General features: G+C 43.8%; 1 protein-coding gene across 1 annotated transcript in view; it reads right to left on the bottom strand.

The window, feature by feature from the left end:
• Nucleotides 1–20,545, bottom strand: part of T265_06341 (hypothetical protein) — a gene marked incomplete at both ends in the record, with an annotated part of 23,963 nt that overhangs the window by 3,068 nt on the left and 350 nt on the right. The window contains 9 exons of the mRNA XM_009171574.1: nucleotides 2,780–2,978; nucleotides 3,203–3,295; nucleotides 7,513–7,619; nucleotides 11,673–11,864; nucleotides 12,557–12,709; nucleotides 14,081–14,241; nucleotides 17,231–17,338; nucleotides 18,284–18,355; nucleotides 20,151–20,302. Of these exons, the coding sequence (XP_009169838.1) occupies nucleotides 2,780–2,978; nucleotides 3,203–3,295; nucleotides 7,513–7,619; nucleotides 11,673–11,864; nucleotides 12,557–12,709; nucleotides 14,081–14,241; nucleotides 17,231–17,338; nucleotides 18,284–18,355; nucleotides 20,151–20,302 (1,237 nt within the window). The remainder of the gene's footprint in view (nucleotides 1–2,779; nucleotides 2,979–3,202; nucleotides 3,296–7,512; nucleotides 7,620–11,672; nucleotides 11,865–12,556; nucleotides 12,710–14,080; nucleotides 14,242–17,230; nucleotides 17,339–18,283; nucleotides 18,356–20,150; nucleotides 20,303–20,545) is intronic.

Here is a 20,545-nt window from a genome sequence, read left to right as displayed (position 1 = left end):
CAGCTGATTCGCACGTTCATTGGCTTTCTGGTTTGGTCAAGCTCATCAGGCTATAAGGCGGCTATCCAGACTCGGGTTCACGGTATTAAGGAGGCATTAAGAAAAATGTGGTCCACAACAGGTCTTTAGTTACAAAGTATGGTTAAAAGCGACTCGAGACCACACCCGCATGATCAGCTGCTAGCAGAACAAAACCGACCGGGTGATTTCGAAGAGCTTTCTGCAATCACAGGAGTAGTGTGCCTTGTCAGAAAACTATAGCGCGACTCCATGAGTATTATACTGACTGAAACACGAAGTGGCTACGTGCAGTAGATTAGGTTGAAGAATAATATAAACGAGAGATTCAGCTTGAACTACGTCGTTTCTTCTGGTGCACCAAACAGTTTGCAAGGCCAGATGTGAATTGGCGAAAAACTGTCTACGACCAAAGACTTCCAGTCGATTATGATAGGTAGAAGGAATTCCCATGATAAGGTCCCGCTTATTACATTAGGTGAACAAAATCTAGTCTGGCAAAGTGGACGCGAAATCTGGCGAGCTCAAGATGCCTCTAAAGTGAAACGACGAAATAGTATAGAACGTCTGCCATTACTACTACATTAAGAAGATGATTAAATCAAAATGTGCATGAGGTAAAGATAGACAAGAAATTTTATTTTAAAGTTACAAAACTGATAGGAAGATCAGCAATTCATTAAAATGGTAAACTGAATTTGTGACGTGAAACTCCTTGCGTCGCTGAATACCGTTTAGTATTCTAGCAAGTGACTAAAACTCACTATTCTTGGCTACCGGAGAGGCCCTACTAATCTGACGAAAACTGCCTACCCATTTAATATGTTCAAGGGATTTAGGAGACACCAGGGAATTTTATCGCTGTGAAGGCCCGTCGCCAGTTTCCTCCTCTGTCTTTTTTTAACCCAGACGTAGGTGACCTTTGAGTGGCCCAAATGTGCTTGGTCGTATAAATCACCATACAACCGAGGTCACTCGCTAACTATCACCACCGTTCAACGGATTTTTAGTGGTACATGAGTGTCAACAAAACAGATATCTTTGTTCCTCCTAAGGATACTCAATCTTACCGTGGTGTGATGCTCGGCACATCCTGCCATACACCACTGCTCTGAAGTTAGACTGTCAAACACTCTTAGTATCGCGGTTTTGATGCGGTGAAAGTCCTTCACTTCGTGTATGGCTACATAAAACTCAAGCCGTTGTACTGGCTGTCTCTTGGTTCACCAACGACACGACATGTTTGAGTTACTTGGTAGTTTTACGACACAACTTCAGCTAATCGCTTTAATGAGTTGTCCAGCTTCCTGTCAGTTTTGTAACTTTAAACTAAAACTCTTTGTCTGTCTTGACCACATGCACACTTTGATTTAATCATCTCCGTAATGTAGTAGTAATGACAGAAGACCGAAATTATTTCATCGCTTCAATTTGGAAACAGAATTTCGTGTACACTTTATCAGATTGGATTTTGGTCCGCCTGACCGCGCGAATTCCTCCTAGTTTTTCATAATCGGCTGGAAGTCTTTGATGGTGGGTGGTTTTCCGCTTTCACAAACTTCTCCGTTTGCAAACTGTTTGGTGCACCAGAAGAAACGACGTAGTTCAAGCTGAATCTCTCGTTTATATTCTTCTTCAACCTAATCTACTCTACGTACCCACCTCGTGTTTCAGTCAGTATAATACACGTGATATCGCTCTATAATTTCCTAACAAGGCACACTACTCCTGTGATTGCAGAAAGCCCTTCAACAGACCTCGATCGGCTTTGTTCTTCTAGAAGCTCATCATGCGGGTGTGGCTCCGAGCTTTCTTTAACCATATTTTGTATCTAAACACTTGTTTGTATGCAAGTGGCGAAAAGCACTCACCTGAATCTCTCCTAGCAGTTATTTGCTTATGTAGAGTTTCGTCGAAATTCTCAACCGTATTACTAAATTAGTGTGACAAACTCCTTTAATACAACAGTGTATGGTATCACTCAAAGCATTGTGTTACTAACCATTTTGTGTCATTTGATTTTGTTGGACAAGGGGAAATGTTTTATTTGAGTTTATTCTTGTTGCTACGCCAAGCTAGAGCCATGGATCGGTCGACATTTGATGACTTATTTCGTGAGAGCTTATGATAATATTTGGAGTAGGTAGTAACGAGCAGGGGCTCACATTGTGCCGTGTGTGTGTTTAGTCCGCATCGTTTCGGAACGGGTGAAATACGACTGAAAACTTCAAGACATTGATGGTTTTGACTCGTAGCCATGAAGGGACTTTTAGGGGCAACCAAACTTGAACTTGATCAAATAAAGAGGGACATATCAAGGTGTTATTATCACGGGAAAGTGTCACAAAGTCTTTTCAGCACATGGGACGCGCAGAATGTTTTCGTCCGGCCAGCAGCGTCTCATGGATAGCCAGGCGAATCGATTCCGTGTTATTTCGTAGAATATCATATGACTTTTAATGAGCCAATGGTTCTCAGGTCAAAGGGTCAGCTGGTCGTATAAATGACTTATTGACCATGAAGTAAACTACTCACAAGGTTGCTGAAACTCTTCGACAGCCCACAACCGGTTTCGCTCTTCTTGGGGCTCAAACGAGTGTATTACTCGAAAACAGTCCGATTAGGGTTCAAGTAGAACATAAGGTTGATGGAAACTCAGGGACTGCGCCTACCTGATGAGCCCCAAGAAGGGCGAAACCGGTCGTGGGCTATCGACGAGTTTTCAGCAACCTTGTGAGTAGTTTCCTTTATGAAAATATACTGCGATATCTCGAATATCGTGCCAACTGAATCATGAGGCGGCCTGTGTGCAGCACATTCAATTGTAGAACATCATAAACGAGAGGTTCAGTTTGGTCTCTCGTGAAAACCAAATTGATTTGCAAATGAGTGTGTATTTCTCGACTTATTGACCAATTTGTCGGTTGTAACTGTCCTTTGACTTTTTCAACCGTCTTTTGCTGTATACGTGTTTTGATTTCTTCGTCACTGTGAAGTCACATCAATGGCCAACAGAAAGGTTATTTCGGTTCTTCACTCCGAAGTTTGAGCTCTTCTGTATCGTTCGCCAAACCGAATTTGCGTTCTTGTGACACTTCACGAACTCTTGGCACTAAACTCTCTCAGTCTAACGAAACAGAAAATAATAAAGAAATACACTAATTTGGTTTCGCGAGAGAATCACCTGGATTAGTGCACCATGTAATACATGTATCACGACATCTCGAATATCGTAAGGACTGAAAAATGAGGCGGTCTGGTACAGCACATTCATTTGCTTGGAAACATCATAACGAGAGATNTTCAGCTAGGTTGCGGGTGAGTCTCTCGTAAAACCAAATTTGTTTGCAAATGAGTGTATTTCACTAATTTCGTGCGATTTGGTTTCAAGTGGAATATAAGGTTGACGGGAGCTCACGGACTGCGCCTACTTAGTGATGCTCAAGAAGGTCGAAACCGGTAGTGGGCTCTCGCAGGATTTTCAGCAACCTTATGAGTAGTATATTACTCATATCGTTCTTGTTTGAACAGCTCTCCCCCTCTCCTGTGATAATTGTTCTGGTGAGTCTGTGTGAAGCACTGTTCTTGATTTTCTGTCGTCATTTGTGTAATTAGTTGGCCAGGATATTCACCCGGTAGCCTTTTGATCTCACCACACACACGTTCGTCCGTTCAAATGTGATAACTCAGATAAGTTCACGCTCTCCGTCTTCTAGGGTCATATGTCTGGGGTTCGAAGTCCTCCAGGACCAATGTGTGCATCTCTGATGAAGATTGATACTCAAGCCTATGGCTTCTTCTCTTTGGTGAGCACCCACCTAAATTGTTGCTAAGGGAATGGGTTCGCACGAAATCGGCGTGAATACAAATTCTACAAATCCCGCAATGACAGTAATCTGCTGATAATAGGTTGCTGGTAATATTTTCTTTGAATCCTAGGTTGCTTATGCTCAACTGAAAAAAGACTCTCTGCCTTATAGCCCTGTTGTTTAAACCAGCCGGAGGTCAGGCCGAACTATCGAATGAGTGCCACAGTAGTTCCGCTATGGGCAGAAGCCCGAATACGCTGAGAGGCTTACAATGTTTGACGGTCTGTAAAGCAGAGTGAACTTTATGATTTCCCGATGAAGAACCGGAACCCCGACCCCAATGTTTCCACTTGGGTTGTTTCTGGTGGAAATGCGATCTTCAGAATCAAAAAAAGATATTTTAGGAGCAAACATGGTCATCACATCGGCAAAAACGGCTAAACCTGCTGGGACTCAGTGGAACATCTACCCCTCCCTTATAGAGGCCCGCAAAAATTTGCAGGGCAAACGGTCGACTAAGCCGCATACTTTAACGAGCAATTTACCCTACGAGACAGCGGCTTGGTAACTGAAAGTGTTACTTAAGTACCTGTTATAAACAGACGCCTATTTTCATTAGAAACCTGGCCCTTACATCTGCCATGTTTTCCACAGCTATCTCTCCTGACTATCAACATCAGACTTCTACTGTTATGAAGATACAACCCAGAAGAAGTTTCCTGTCAATTGCGCTATGAAGTGATCTCTGTTTTGAACGGACAAATGAATGGTTATTCCACTCGATAACTCCCTCTTTGTGGATTCATCGTTTGGGGAAGATGTCAACAGAAGGATGAACCGATGCATTCAGCTTTGCGAGGAAACTGCACTGTTTTGGCTCACTTCACCTGAACCCTGCAGGCGCATAAGCTGAAAGTCAGTAGTATGAGCAGATCTTGGAATTTTATTGAAGATATCATCCCGCTGATGAAGCCAACCTACGTTCAAAAGCCGGCTTTACTTACATCATAATTTGACCACCTGTGATTTTTCACATGTGCATAATACAAGAATAAGTATTGTCACTAAAATTAGCTTAGTATGGTCTATTCATAAATAAATAAAAACTGTGCTAGTGACCTCTTGCTCTCAAAAGCTTGTATGAATCCAGCCAGTTAAATGAACCGACATCAACTAAGACGTTCCGTTTGAACCAGTCAAGAGTTAATTAAATTTTAGGGTAAAAAACATCAACAGAAAATCAGTGAGCTCCCAGAATCGATCGATAAAAATGATATTACCCATAAAAAACTAAAATTTACACCCTATACATAACATACCTTTAACAAAATGAGCAAAAGACTCGGTAGTGAACGTGCAGTCGTGCCCTTTAAAGTCGCATGCTGTGTGCATTACCTATATCGATCGGTGGCTAGCCATAAGCTTCGCGACAATTGGCTGGCCAACTGAATGACCCTATTCATGCTATGCATAGAACAGGTCTCGTGATCAATCTCACAAATATCACTGGTTTTTTTTCGGGAATTCCGTATCGACCTAGTTCAACAACAAAATCACGTTGTGGGGGCTGCGAAAATTCCTACCGACACAATTCGTTATAATTTTTTACTGATGGTGACAACTGGGAACAATCTCAAACGCGTTTATCGATTAGGTATAAAATAACCCTTTAACCTGTCAATCACTGTGAGTCAGCCCAGAAACCATGTTCTGGTTTGAAAAAAGAACTTGATTTATGGAACTCACTACTTCTGATTTCTATGTATCTAAAAATAATAAGTATTTATTTGACAAGTAGCGGGACAACTCGTGGCCAGATTATCGATCGCTTATCCCCATAATATCATTTGATCGATCGGTCACTTGAAGGACAAACTCCGTGTTACCTATAGAGCCAGTCACATGATTGATCATCGGAATATACTTAGGATGTGGACATGTTTGAACAAATGCTGTGGTATATTCCGAGTTTGTCACTTTCTAAAACATTCGTATTCCATTGTAATTTCCCTATATCCCCCCATTTTCGAGGACCCGTTGATTAATTATCCTCCCGACTTTAGAATTCTGTAGAATTCCTTGAAAATATTCAGCTATTGTGCGATGCGAAAACAAGACAAGATGTGTAGAACCTAAAAGTTATGGGTGCCTCAAACTGCTGGTTGCATTTGGAGACAATGAGACAAACTGCCGTTATTATTTTCCATAAAATTAGCAGAAAATGCTATTTGTATTAGATACTTGAAAATATGGTTTACTCACGTGTAACAGTGAACAGCTTTTAGTGTTTGACATTACAAACAATTCACGCAGCACTGTGTTTACTTTCTTGTGCTCCGAAGGCGAACTTTACAGGTGTGTATTGATTCGTCGACAACCGTTGGCGAATTATCGATTTGCTAACCGAGTGATTGAGAATGGTCACATGGTGTGTGAAGATCGAGCCATGTGATCAAATGGTGCAATGTCTCTAGTGTGAGTAACTTAACGTTTACTTCATTGATCCACGAAATAGTTTTGCAGCGTCCTTTTATTTTGTTGTTCCATAAAAGCTGGAAGATTATACCATTTGGAATTTCCAATAATCAGCTGACTGTGCAGTAATGTGGTCGTGTTCAATAGGATTAAGTCCCACTAATGTGAACCCAAGTAATAACACCGATAAAAACATTGAAAAGTCAAGGAACTCTGTCTCCACCGGGGGCGAATGTGTTTCAGTTTTGCATAATAATAGTAATAATAATCGAAAGCATAACAGTAATGTTCGACACCGGTACTCAGGTGCAGCACAGACTCGTGATCTTACGCAGACTGGGATAATTCCGGAGCTTCCAGAAGGGCGATCAGGATCCTCCACTAAAGCTTCTGGATCAAACGTTTGACTTCAATGAGGTGACGTTTGGCGGGAAACATAGGGACATTACTATTTTTATAGAACATGTGGCCACACATGTCCCTACCCCTCAACCCGGAGGACCACAAAATAGTGTTGGTTAGATTTCTAATCACTGACTAACCCGGTATGACATACTCTTCGAATTTCCTATTGCCACCCCCCCCCCGCGAGTATAGCTCAATGAGTGACAGAAGCACAATAGCCATGATACCACGGTAAGTTACAGTCTTTTCTTAACGGCAGAGTTCCTCCGCCATCAAAAGCCACTTTTGTGCAATCCGTGAGTAAAGACGGCTGTTGACGAAGAATTTTCCAAGTGAATAATCACAACTGTGTCTCGTTTGTGAGCTTCCCTTGGTTTTCTTAGTATGAAAGAAACAAGTTCGTTCGTATTCTTTTTTAACGAAGCAAGTCTGTTTTGCACCTATACAAGTGACGAGGTAAATTGGAACTACCGCCAAACAGGGTAGACCGATATTCCAGTGCCTGTAAAACGCAGAGGAAAGCGCTGGTGTGATGCCAGTTCACTTACTGACAAAGTGATGAAACTCTCTTGGAACCCTTCGCCTTAACTTGAATGAAACCCTCTTAGGTATTCGACAAATACAATCATTTGCACACTGATTTGGTTTTTACGGAAGATCTTGAAATCCAGCCAAACCTGTCGTTCCTGATGGTGAGCACCAGGGGGGGGGCGAAACCGGTCGTGAGGTGTCGAAGTGTTCAGGCGGTGTTCAAGTGGTTCAGGCACCAGCTTAAGAACCGGAAGGCCCGAAGTTCGAACCCAACCTCAGCATCTCGACTGCCTTCGTCTAGGGTCGAGCATCCTGGTGATATCCCAGCCCTCGTACCCTCTTCCGTTAGTATGGCAGCTAGGCACCGAGATAGTTTTACAGCTGCGTGATTTTTTAATTTATTGTCGGAAAGTGTCCAGAAGCTTGTGAGTAGCGTGTAACGGCTTTCCTCTTAGGCTATCAGCATATTATAGCAAATATTTCTGCCAATCCAATCGAATTCTTGCATATAACGCTGATACATCTCCAAGAAAGGCGCCCTTATGTCATCCATTATTCTTACTCACCTGCTGCCTGACAGTCAGCACCATTTTGTAAAAAAAACGTCACTCTACCCTAGCAACTGAAACGAGAAAACCCAGACCGATCGCTTCCAGAGTAGACTGGAAGCAGTCGTTTCAGAACGGTTATTAACTCTAGGTGGTTGTTCTCCCGATTTGCTCTAGGAACTCAAATCAAGGTCGAGGAATTCATCCGAGGAAATAATCAACACGTGAACACGTGATGATCATTAGGTGATGAGTGTCCAAATGTGATACAGTCGGTCACTCAAGGTTGGCTTGAGTGTCGCCACTCCCAAAATGGATTCCAATTTCATCGGTGATAAACTAAGTATTCGGTTCCGTGGCGTGGTAATCACCGTATAGTTGTACGACAAAAGGGTTCTCTCGAACACTTTATTTATACAGTAGGCTGTAATTTGAGGAGTCTTATATCACTTCTACAAAGCAACCGCCTTCAGATAAACTGCAATGGTGATCGATGGTCAGGAGGCGACTATTGTAGCCAAAATTCTTCACCACGACCAGGTCGCACCATAGTGCGCAGCACTGAAGAGCTGTTGGTTCTATCATATATCGTGAGACTTTTTAAGCTGGTATGAACCCTGCCTTCAGTAAATGTAAATCAATAGTTTCTTTGCACATCCGTCTTTTAGACCATTCGGCTTAATTCACGGCGTAAAAATTAGTTCAGAAATACACTACTAATCACAGCATAGTAGCATAAAAATTCGAAACCCGTTGTGGGCACCGAATACGGTGCATCATCCGGCTGCAATGCGTTTGAGTTTAACATCGGCCTCATAATAATGAGTTCTATACAGATTACGTGAACTGTCACCCAGTGTGTGGCTGATCGTGGACAATGAGTCCAATTTTTAAATGCAACAGTAAAACTTCCCATTGATTTTCAACGTCCCACCGTCGACTTGGTCATGTTTCCAGGCTTTTAGGTACGGGTTGTCTCCTGATTCCAGTCCATCAATCGCCTCACTCATGCAACGATACTTAGATAAGTTAGCCTACTGAGCAGCTTGGCGAGTCAGTCCGAATATGGAAATATCACACCGAACAACCGAGTTTACCGTTTTGCTGTGCTTCATCAAACTTATGGGTAGTATGTTCTATCACAAATATATGCTGTGATATTTCGAATATTGAACCAAATAAAACATGAAGTGGCCTTTGTGCAATACATGCGGTTGAATGGTGTCACAAATTGGGAAATTACGTTGGATAAATTCGGTATGCGAATTTCGTAAAATTTGGGTGCAATTAGCAAATAAGGTCGACGGAAATTCGGGGACTGTGACTTACTGATGAGCCCGAGTGTAAACGAGACCGGTCAAGGACTGTCTTTAAAGAACTCGCGTGATAGTCCGTTGGATTCGCATCCCATCCCGTCACCAACTTATTGTGGATCACAGTTTTCCTAATACCGAGAATCCGAATTTGGATAGCTGCTTGATGGTCAGACGCGCTTAGCCAAGCCAGAAAGCCAATGAAAGTGTGAACCAGCTGATCTATTGACTCGTACAGGCATGCCATTTTCAGCCGAAAACGGGCTGTTCATAAAGCTCATGTAAAAAGTTCCAGGCGAGCCAAAAAGTGACACGAAAAACAGAACTTCTCCGTCAAGGGCAAGTGAAAAACAGTTGATAGAAACCTAAGTAGGGACAGATTTGAACCGGCGATTTCGTAAGGGTCCTAGATTTCACAGCAAACTTGTGTCAACATTCAAGACAATTCATAGTCCACCGGCACACTTTGCAACTCCTCTGTGATCACGATGATGAAAAACAACAGAAAGTTCAATCATGGGAACAGCTGTGATTTGGATGGAGTTGGTTAGGGTATCATCCTAAATTATGGCAGGTGCTTTTTTAAGCGGTATTGTTTGCAGGCTAAACAAACCACCGTAAAATAAGGGACAATTCATTGGACACTAAAACTTACATTCTACTTAAGCTGATGGATGTTACTTCAGTGGTATAGCACAAACTCAACTAACTGGATTTCGCATAAACCACTTCCCAAACAAATTGAGTGTAATTTCCTTCAGGAAATAGAGTGTTTGCCTTTCACAGTGGTAGGTGAATAGAAATTCGTCAAAGATTCTGTGGAACATCGCAAAATGAAACCTAATCACCAGCGTGAATGAGGCGATTAAAATTCACGTTCACCTTAGCTTGGACTTCACACGAAGAAGCAACTTAAAAGGTGCTCTCTAAAGTATCGTTATTGGTAAAAAAAATCTCATGTCTGCCTAGGTCAAACCATCTTTCACTTCATTAGTAAATACATGTATGACGTCTTGGGGAATCAGCGTTTCCCTTCACTCCCACTCACCATCCGTCCTATCCTCTCTTTGCTGCGCACTCTCTCCTGAGACCTTCCTTTGAGTGACTAGGCTTATTTATGTTCGGATAGCTTGTTCCTGAGACAGAACTGAATTGAACTTCAGGAATGTCTGAAAAGTACACTGACCAGACACGACGATCGGCTGCCAGTGAATGTCGGGTCTAGTTTCGGACCCTGTGCACCACAAAGACGGTGAGCTGTTTCATAAACTGCATGACGGTGTTGGGCCGGGTTTCAAGTTGCTCTCGAAAGCTCCATCTCCATCCTTTGATTTGGTGACTTCAGAGTGGTTTCTGAGCAAATGTTGTCTCTAAACCACTGCAGATACCATCTTGGAGGGAGCTGAGATAGGTTTGATAAACCATGATAACTTTTTCTGGTCCCATTATTTGACACCTTTAGGTAGCGAACTAGCACTGTAAGCCGGAGAAGTCAGCGGCTAGAAACCTCCAGCATTCGAATACTCTCTACTTTTGGAGGTCACAGTTCTTAGCCAGAACCCATGACTGTGCACAAACTACTTCCAGTTCCTTTCCACAAGAGAAGTTTACCGGTATGCAGGTTTACCGAGCACGGTCTACCCACCGCTCAATCTCAACTTTAGCAGAATGGTGGAGTGATCGTTTTGAAGCAAGCAATCTGCTGGATCATCGTGCTCCTTACGTTATGAGGCTGGACAGACACTTCAATAATTATGGAGAAGACTCGTCAATTCACTGAGAGACTTGCGTTTCTGCTTTCAGGAAGAAAATCAATATATCTTGTACGATAAAGTCCTGCGATAAACTTGTCATTCTTCTAAACCTCATGACCTATTTCTAGAGGGCTGTACTTATCTCCGCGCTGTGGATAAAAACGGAATTATTGCATAATCGATGGCAAAGACAATTCCTTATAATCGATGCACTCTTTATCGACAAGGTCGACAATCTACCGGCTGGTCGCAGGCTTCATGAAATCGGAAATCGATCCCTTCGCGTCTTACAAATGCCATAGGTCAGAATTGCTAAACTTCCTCCTATGCATGCTTCCCAGGAAGACAATGTATCCCAGTCACACGTGAAAGACAAAATGTTTACCCAGCTGCAAACCCCCACTTTTACCACATTTGCCAGCATGGTTGCTTCGTTTTTTCCAGCTCCTAATCATCTTGTAACACTTATTATCACTACAAGAAATAACCACCACTCGTTCCCACACCCTTACACACAAACCCTCCCATCCTGATCATTTCGACCAATAAAAAAGCCAGATAGCCGCGGCTCGCCCCCTCATCTTACCTTTACTCCTGACCCTAATCCTAGACGTCTTTCATAGTCCGTTTGCTGGGTACCAACTGGAGGGGTCTTTCAGGACTGAAGCGTTTCAGTACTGTGTTGTGACTTTCTGAATGGTCGTGCAACTCTGTATCGGCTTCCTCATCTACCCACCATGGTCTATCAAAGGAGTGATAGCTTCAGACAACTCATTATGGAGACAAAGATTGTTACAGGTCTATTTAAAGGATAATTACAGAACGCTCCACAAGGTCGTGCCAGAATCTCCCTGGGCGGGGCGAGAAGCGTCAAGCTAAAGATGCTCGATTCAGATTGGCTGGTATTTTGACCAATCAGGACATGCCTTCGTTTGGCTCTTAGCCCACACGTGACACATCCGTCTAATCGACGTGCCGTTCGGTTATTAGGGTTACTGGCCTCCGGACATACTGGATGACTCCAGAGGTGCACACGAAGAAGGTTGATCTTCATCGTCCTTAAGTCAACTCCAAAGGATGTCTGTGCATAATTATTCCACATACTACACTTTCATTCAGCCCAGCTTCACTTAATCGCCCTGGTCGCCGGGTTCGACAGCGAGTAAACCAAAGAACACCGATTGTAATAATGATGAGCTCGAGACTGATTTGTGGTTGAGGCACGACCTTACTAATAGGAAGCTTCATAGTTCGAACCCAACGCCGGCAACCAAACTACTCCTGTCTGGGCTTGAGTAAATGGACCTCATCTCAGCCCTGTTGCTTCCTTCGGATGGCACAGCAGCTAGGCACCGAAAAGGTGTTACAACTGGATTATATTTATCATAATTAGTTCATTCATTTGACTGCCCCGTGTAGAACTGTCAGGCAATTGACGGGCGAATATTGGAGCGCCATGTTGACTGCAGACAATTTCGCCTATAATGAATTTTCCGCGAAAAGCAACTTCATCATCTAAATTTGCATCGGCTGTTTTCAGGATTTCAACCTGAACGTCTCGTGAATGGTAAGACACAAAACAACGACACAAAACAGGTGTAAACTTGTTCTTCGTTGACACGACAGCTAAGTCCCGAAGGAGTGTCACAGATTATTGGTATTACCGATTATGAACCCGTTGATTTGAACCCCCCAGGAGAAACTCAGCTTGGTTCCAGGTGAATCTCCAGAATAACCAGATTTATTGGCAAAAGATTGTATTTCACTAACTTCTTGCAGTTTGGGTTCAAGTAGAACACAGGGTTTTTCGGAAACTCGGGAACTCCGCCCACCTGATACGCCCCAAGAAGGGCGAACTGGTCGTGGGTTGTCGAGGAATTTTCAGCAACCCTGTGAAAGTTGAAGCGTAGGTCCCGGAGAGATGCCAGGCTCAAACGGGTTTTGGACCAGATACAAAGGAATCTAGCGTGAAAATCGTGGGCAACTTTTTGCCCACATCATATCACCGCCTGCTGGGAGAATCTGGGATACCTAGTGGTGGGAACACAAGTGCGACTTTGGGTGCACCTCGACCCATTCCCACACATTTCAATGACTAGCTCAGACCGCGAGTTTTGTGCACCTATCTGAACCAAGCACCGGACCACGCATCCACCGGTCGGCTGGTCTACGCACCAGTTTTGCCATTAAAACAACAGGCATCGGTCGGCGTGTGTTACAAAAGATTTATAGGCCCACCGCATCGGCCGCACAAAGTGGAGGAACACAAGCTGACGTCCGTCAGTCGCACCACTCTAGGTGCATCGTTCCGATGCGTTCGTGGCTAGTTTCCACTCCAGTCATAAAACCCTATCATCTGCCTACCACCGGTGTGCTGTCAACCGGTCTATAGTTTGTGTGCACTAGTTTTCCAACTAGTCTGCTCGTGTGTGCCATCCTGCGAGTTTTATGGTCTCCACAATCCGTTCGTACCATGTGGGGTGGAGCAGAATCTCTCTCTCTCTCTCTGTCGCTCTCAGGCCGCACTACCCCGTATTGTCTAGTCTATACTTAGTCGGTCATTTAAGTTATGAGTTTCGCGTCTGACCCTGATGCGGAGGCAGTAAACACAGCTCCACAACCACCACCTCATAGGTAATGATGGTAATAAATTGGGATTATTTTCACCGATTTAGGTAAGTCGGACGTGACCGCTTTTTCAGCGGTCAGACGATCGATCATTCCAGGGGGGGCTAAGCCCGCTGGTCGTAAATTCAGTTTAGTGGATTATTTGGTTGCCAATACTCGTGAACCTGTTCCAGGGAATCTGTAAACAAGTCAACCAAATTTGTACCGTTTGACTACTAAAACTTTGTTCATACTGTTGAACTGAGAAGTGTCATAGGTTGGAGATCATTTGGACCCAGGAGTGGTATTGCTTTCGGATTATTTTTCCACCACTGACGGTGATAAAACACCCAGCCTTCGCTGTTTGGTTAGGTGGCTGTTGATCTGTTTGGTCGATCTTGACAATCGAACTGCATACATTTTGTCACCATTCGAGGAAATGCCGTTAGTGGAATAAGGATGATCATCTGCAAGTCGGTTGCCAAGCTCGGTGAACAGATTAACTGCCAATGTTTGGTCTGTTCTTCGTAGAAAACCACTGTTTCCAAATGGACATTCCGACTAGTTACCGATTTTTGATCCTTTTCGTACCGACTACGGTCGGTCAGCTGCCGTGCCACATGAGGGAAGCACGAGGGATGGGACATTGCCAGGTTGCCCAAGCATAGACAGGGGAAGTAGGGAGGCGGAGGTCGGATTCGAACCACAGTCCTTCCGGTCACCAAATTCACGCACTAACCACTGAGCCATCTTGCCCCCCTGTACCAAATGAGGTATTCTTCTGTTTGATATGACAAAAGATTTCTTTAAAAGTGCTACAGTTTCTCCTGGTTTTCCCCGAAATCTGACCAAGGAAGTAGCTTGTTCCGAACACGTGACTAGTTGAGATAGTTCACTGGTTATGGAGCCAGCTCAGGGACCAGAAAGTCGATTATTCGAACCCAACTCCAGCATCTCAACTCCTCCTGACTAGGCTTTGGCAACTTCGCAGTATCTCAGCCCCCGTTCCTCCTTCCGTCGGCGTGACAGTTATCTACCGAAAAGTGCTACAGGTGAGCGGTTTCATTTTTTTCACCCGAAATGTATTCATCATTTTGGAAAGACATGCATGGGGAGGCGAAATCTCCAACATTGTCCAGAACACTGTGGATTACAGACAGCTTCCATGCCAGCAGAAGTTTTGCTTTTTGCCTATTCTTAGGGTATTACGCACTCTTCTGATTACGGAAGTGTTAATCCTAATGTAAGCATTAAATTTGTGCAGGTAACACCGAAATAGCAGACACAGCACCGCAGAGGAAGAGGAACCAAGAATGGGACTAAAAGTTGACAAGACCTGATTTGAAGCAAAATCTACATCAATGAAGGAGCATGGGAAGGAAAATGGTGTTTAATGTCTCAGATTTCTTGGATAAACTAGAACAGTTTCCATCGACGTCGGGACTTCACCCGAAATGAAGCCGGTGCATATGATCCCAGGACTGATGACACATCGGAAAAGAAGCTGACAGTGAACTGTTTTTGTTTTATGTCGCAATCTCCCCTCAGTTAGTAAAAGTTTGAATAGGTTATTCAGCAACCTTATAAGTAGGGCATTACGAATATACATGTATCGCGATATTTCAAATATCGTACCAACTGAAACACGAGGCGGCCTGGTGTAGCACATTCAGTTGCCTGGAAGCATCATAAACGAGAGATTCAGCTGGGTTCCAGGAGAGCCTCTCGCAAAATCAAATTTGTTTGCAAATGAATGTATTTCGCTAATTTCGTGCAATTTGGTTTCAATTAGAACATAAGGTTGACGGAAACCCGGGGACTGCGCCTATCTGATGAGCCCCAAAAAGGGCGAAACCGGTCGCGGGCTGTCGACAGATTTTAGCAGACTTATGATTAGTGCATTACGAAGGTTGTTCGAATATTAGATGGAGTTAAAGCTGCAAGACCTCGGACGGTACAGCCTCTATACTATTATAGTAGGTGACCAAGAGATGCTTCCATAAATAGGGGCCTCATACACGCGCCAAATAAAAGACATTTTAAAGAATAGTTCCGTATATGGTTGTACACTCAACGATATCGTGAAAACACTTGAAACACCGCTAGCAAACCCTAATAGATCAAAGTTTGCGGGAGCATGACTTAAGCTGACCAGCTGGATCTAATCAATAACTCGAGACCATGTGATGAACTGAATGAAACGGTGGTACATCTACAAGCACTTTCCCTCCAAACGCAAATCATTGATGCGGTTCGCATTTGGAATTGTAGCTAACTGAATGAAACGGTGGTACATCTACAAGTACTTTTCCTCCAAACGCAAAAATTAACGCGAGAATGTACATCGTTTTTGTATACGTAGCAGTGATTTCGCCACACCACCAAGGCATGTCATAGAAGCCATGTCATAGAAACCTGCCGGGACAGTGATGATCACTTGGTGCGAACCCCAGACACGCAGAAGAAATACAATTGAGGAAAATGCGACCCAATGCTAGCGTGGGAGAGAGCCGACAGTTTGTTACTGTTTGCGGGTGTACAATTTACCACGGTTACCATGGCTCACACCTTTGCGTTCGCGATTAGAAAAAGGCCCAACCTTATCCATGTTCATTTTGAACTATACTTGTTTAGGGACTCTAAACAGTCAGAGACAAATCATGTGAAAGCTTATGGTGTTAGCTTGTGAATGTGAACATCAAAAACTTCAGCGATATTTTGGTGTTCAGTGTATGTTGCTGTTTATGATGATGATGATGATGTAAGGATTTTCCAGTTGCCGATATTTTTACAAAGAGTAAGCTATTGATTTTGATTTACTTGACAATGATAACACCAAGAGATGTTTATCAGTTTGCCTCGCAATAAATTCTGACAAATTGTCAATCGAGCAGCTAATCGATGCCAGACCACGTGATGTGGTTTTCGCCACTGAAGCATGAGTGTCATGATAAGCTAAGTGAGAGTTAATCACACTGCTGATCAGCCACTGGTGGGAAAACGGTCGAATGTTCGACCGCTGGCCGGAAGGTCACGAGTTCGTGAGATGCGCATTGCTGATAATTCCTGTACAGCGCTTCTCGGCTTTCCAGCATAGATTGGATTCACTGACAGGATGAGACCTTTATTGAATTCAACGACATCCCACACTCGAACTGACCTTAGTTCCACTAAAGTGGGATCACTTCTTTGGACTGTCCAACGTATTGCTCACCGGATTATCGAAAGTGAATCTACCTCCCAGGATTATCTCCCACCCAACGCCAAGTTTTAAAGGCTGCGTGCGGTCTTTTTGTGACAGGAGTCATGAATCACAGAGGCAAGACGTTAACAGCTTCTGCCCCCTCAAAATCCTGAATGACCTGCCTGATAACGATCACCGATTAAAACATGAATATAATTTCTGATAGGTTTTACAGCACTTCTGTGTGATTTTCGGTGATCTTCTGACTAATTTGAGCTTTGGAGAGAGACACTCCGGATAGACTGTATATCTGCTTTTCCTGAGGTACTCCCGTCTGAAGTGGGCTCATGAAAATTTTTCATGCAGCAATTGCATGAACAACTTAGAAGGGAAAAACGTCAATCTCGTATTGCTGACAAATAAAACTGGACGTTAATTCTAGACAATGCCGTTGTTTCTATTTAGATGTGTGCTGTCAGTCACCAACAAGCTGCGAGACTAAACATTAGTTGCATCTGCTATTCTGTGAACTTTTAGAAAAATGCGTGTTTGCACTCCCGAGTCGTAGATTGTCGGGGGACCTCACTCAATACAGTGATAACCACTGTCAGAAAGGTCAAATTCCTGAAGATTATTCCATATCACCCGAAACCCACTGAGACCCTCAAACTCCATGAAACGCCGATCAGGCAGCCTTGGATCAAGGTCAAACAGTACATTTAAAAATATAGTGCGAGGCCGTTGTACTTACACTCTCTCGCTTGTTTGCAACAAATCTGTAGTGTCGGTGAGTCTCTTTGCGGCAGTATGCACTGGAGTGGCGATAACATTCTGATATCGATCGATCATGTTCCTTTGCTTCTGTCCAAGGTTATCAGTCGTTAACGTGCCATGTCAGCGTAATCCTGACAGACTGCTTACGGAGTGGTGAGGAACATGGTAGCACGTGTCCATCTGCATTCAATTAGACCCACGTCACTGGCCGGTTTATCCATTTTCCCGCAAAACCTAGTGCAACATCATCAAATGTCCCCTGGCTAATTCTCGCTCTCAACGCCGGTCCACAGACTGCTAACACCCGAAGGAACGGAAGAAACGATTCAAGAGGGAACAAAGCTCTTTTAGAAAGGTGAATGGTAGATGAACTCATTTCACATTGGTTCGCCCTTATCATACTACTGTCAACAAGGAAAGCAAAAATCTAACATGCATCGCGTTAGAAAAAAGAGCGAAACAATTGGTCTCATGGCTGACAGCTTCGGAATCAATAATATCAATACGAACAACACAGACAAGAGTGAGCGGCATGTATCCCAACAGTGGAATACGAGAGTCTCTCATATCATCCAGAGCGAAATTACCAGAAAGTCTGAATTTCACACATCAGTAGCTTGTGTAGACGCTTGCCAGACTCCGGGTCTATATTGTAACTGAATTACAAAGTAAACGAAATGAATTTCAAATGCGGCAGGGATTTTCAGACAGGATATCTCAAGCCTTTACAGGGGGAACGAAACCGCAGTGACGTTTCTCAGGACGCGCCCAGACATGGAAACACTACATGTGCAGAAAGTGACGCATTCCCAAGGTCGCCATCGGTACGACACGTTCGGAAGGCAGGTACGTTGGCGGAGCTCACCAAACACGGCTTAGCAACATACGACCAGCGGAGTGAGTCTGAAAGTTTTCACGACCGGAACACCGCCATTGGCTGTACAGAACGAACAAGTGAACAACCATATTTGGCCATTTGGTCATCCTATGTATTTACGCAGAAGCCCAGTATGTTTTGTCCTGACAATACAGCCGTGTCCTGAGTTCTCTGTCTTCTTATCGAGTAGTCTGGCTGGCTCAGTGCAGGCGTAAGCAATAGACGTTCGTCCACGATAGAACACAAACATACGAGTATCAAGACTACGGAACAAACAATGTCCTAACACATTCGACAGAAAGCCCGAACTATTCCACGGGGCGTGTCTCAGTTAGACAATTGTAGCTGTTTTGTGTCAGAAGTTGCGGGCAATCCAAATTTCATTTCAACTGGTTAAGTAAAGCACCTTCATCGTTGTCATGGCCTTCCTAATTAGGACATTGAGGGCAGGCAATGACTGCGACCAATCAAGCGCAAGGACGATCGGTGGGCTGGCAGAGGTTTTGCGTCCGGCCCATCTTGCTTTGGCCCCGCATGATGATCGATCGATATGGCTGCTCGCTCGTCTGTCACTCACTCTATAGCCTACTGCAGTGAGTCACTGACACTGGGCCTGTTTCTTACACGTGTGACAAGGGCGTGAGATCTGAGGTGATCGCACGTGTGAACAACTTGTTGTGAAATGTCTAGAATCTGGATCAGCAGCTTGGGGACGCTAGTGGCCCAGGCGTCAGCGGATCGACGTAGCTGCTGACGTATGATCGGCGGTTCAGAAAGCTGAACTGCAGTGGCGTTATCCAACAGTGGATCCGTGTTCTTGAATAAAGAAGAAACGAACACGACAACCAATCGAACACCCTAGGTGAATTTGTCCTGGACTAAAAAAATATACGGTAATAGAATATGTTGGACGTGTTCAAACCGCTAACAGATTACGGTGTTTTGCCCACTGCGTTGCACAATGATATTGGACATTTCTTAAGACTGCCAGTGTGTAAATTATTGACACTCATCCAAGTACAGTATGGGGAGCGCCTTCCTGCTAATTTTTTGTGGAGTGTGGGAAAACCTATTGAATATCGCCGCTCCCAAAGCTTAGATACGTTGTCGACAGACAACCAGTGACAGCATCAGCCCTAAGGAGTCTATTGTATACCTTATCAAACATTTTGTTTATACTTATACACATGACTACCTTGATGGGAAAGACCAATGCGTGTTACGGAGGAAACGGATGGAATCGTCCTAAGAAAATTGCAGCACTAAGGTAAGCACGAATTGCCATTTTAGCATGAGTTTAGTGTTTGGAGCTGGATGCCAGAAAAAAGCCCCTAAATTCCAGATATCTTTACGTACCTAGTGTTCTTTCCATTTCAGCAGTTATTCCGTTTTCGCATTTTTGCAACATTCATTCAAAAATCCCTTAGTGTTATCAAAGCACTTCCCTGGATTTCCTCCAGAGTATCGGTACAATCGGGTCTGCGTTCTGTGTCCCAAAATCCGTATAGCATTTCCGGCTGAATGGATGCATGAAACGTTTGAAGTTAACCGACTCGTGTCCAATTTGTCCAAAGTCCTATTGTGTGAAACGTGATCATGCCAGAATGCCCATACGGGACAACGATGAGTGAGGAAGCTTTTCATCTCTGATGCTTTTTCTTGCGGAGACCTGAAAAATGGATGCTGTTGGTACATGCAGAATAACGGAGCAACGGTAATACTACTGATGGGGAAGGCATACGAGTAGCATGTTATCCCGTAAATCCGCTTTGCGTCGCTTGAAAAGTGAGATATATTACGGAATTTGTGGAGTCACTTTGTAGCTTTTGCTTGGATTTGAGCAACAATCAATGACTATCCATAAAAGTTCCGCAAGACGCGTTCACAGAGAGGATGGATATTAAGTTTTTGTAAACAAGATGCATATGAGAGTTTTGCTTCTCTGTTCAATACCCTGTAACTGTTCAGTTGGTGTTTTCTAGTAAGTAACTCCGCAACGGGGGCCTTCTTCCGTTTAGCGGTAGCGCGTTACCACACAGCGTGATTATGATGATTCGCTTCTCAGCATTCCTGAATACTTGCTCAGGAAACTTCGTTCGATTGATGTTTTAGTTCGAGCCCGGAGGGTTGTTCAGTAGTTTGAGAAACTCGACAAAATGGTGGACACAATTCACTCAACTGAACCTCTCGTTTATGATATTCTACAACTGAATGTGCTGCATCAAGGTCGCCTCATGTTTCAGTTGGCAC

This window comes from Opisthorchis viverrini (genome assembly GCF_000715545.1).
Source record: "Opisthorchis viverrini unplaced genomic scaffold opera_v5_125, whole genome shotgun sequence".
NCBI classification, from domain to species: domain Eukaryota; kingdom Metazoa; phylum Platyhelminthes; class Trematoda; order Opisthorchiida; family Opisthorchiidae; genus Opisthorchis; species Opisthorchis viverrini.
The sequence above is the reverse complement of the archived record's forward strand: the minus strand, read 5'-3'. Positions and strand labels throughout refer to the sequence as shown.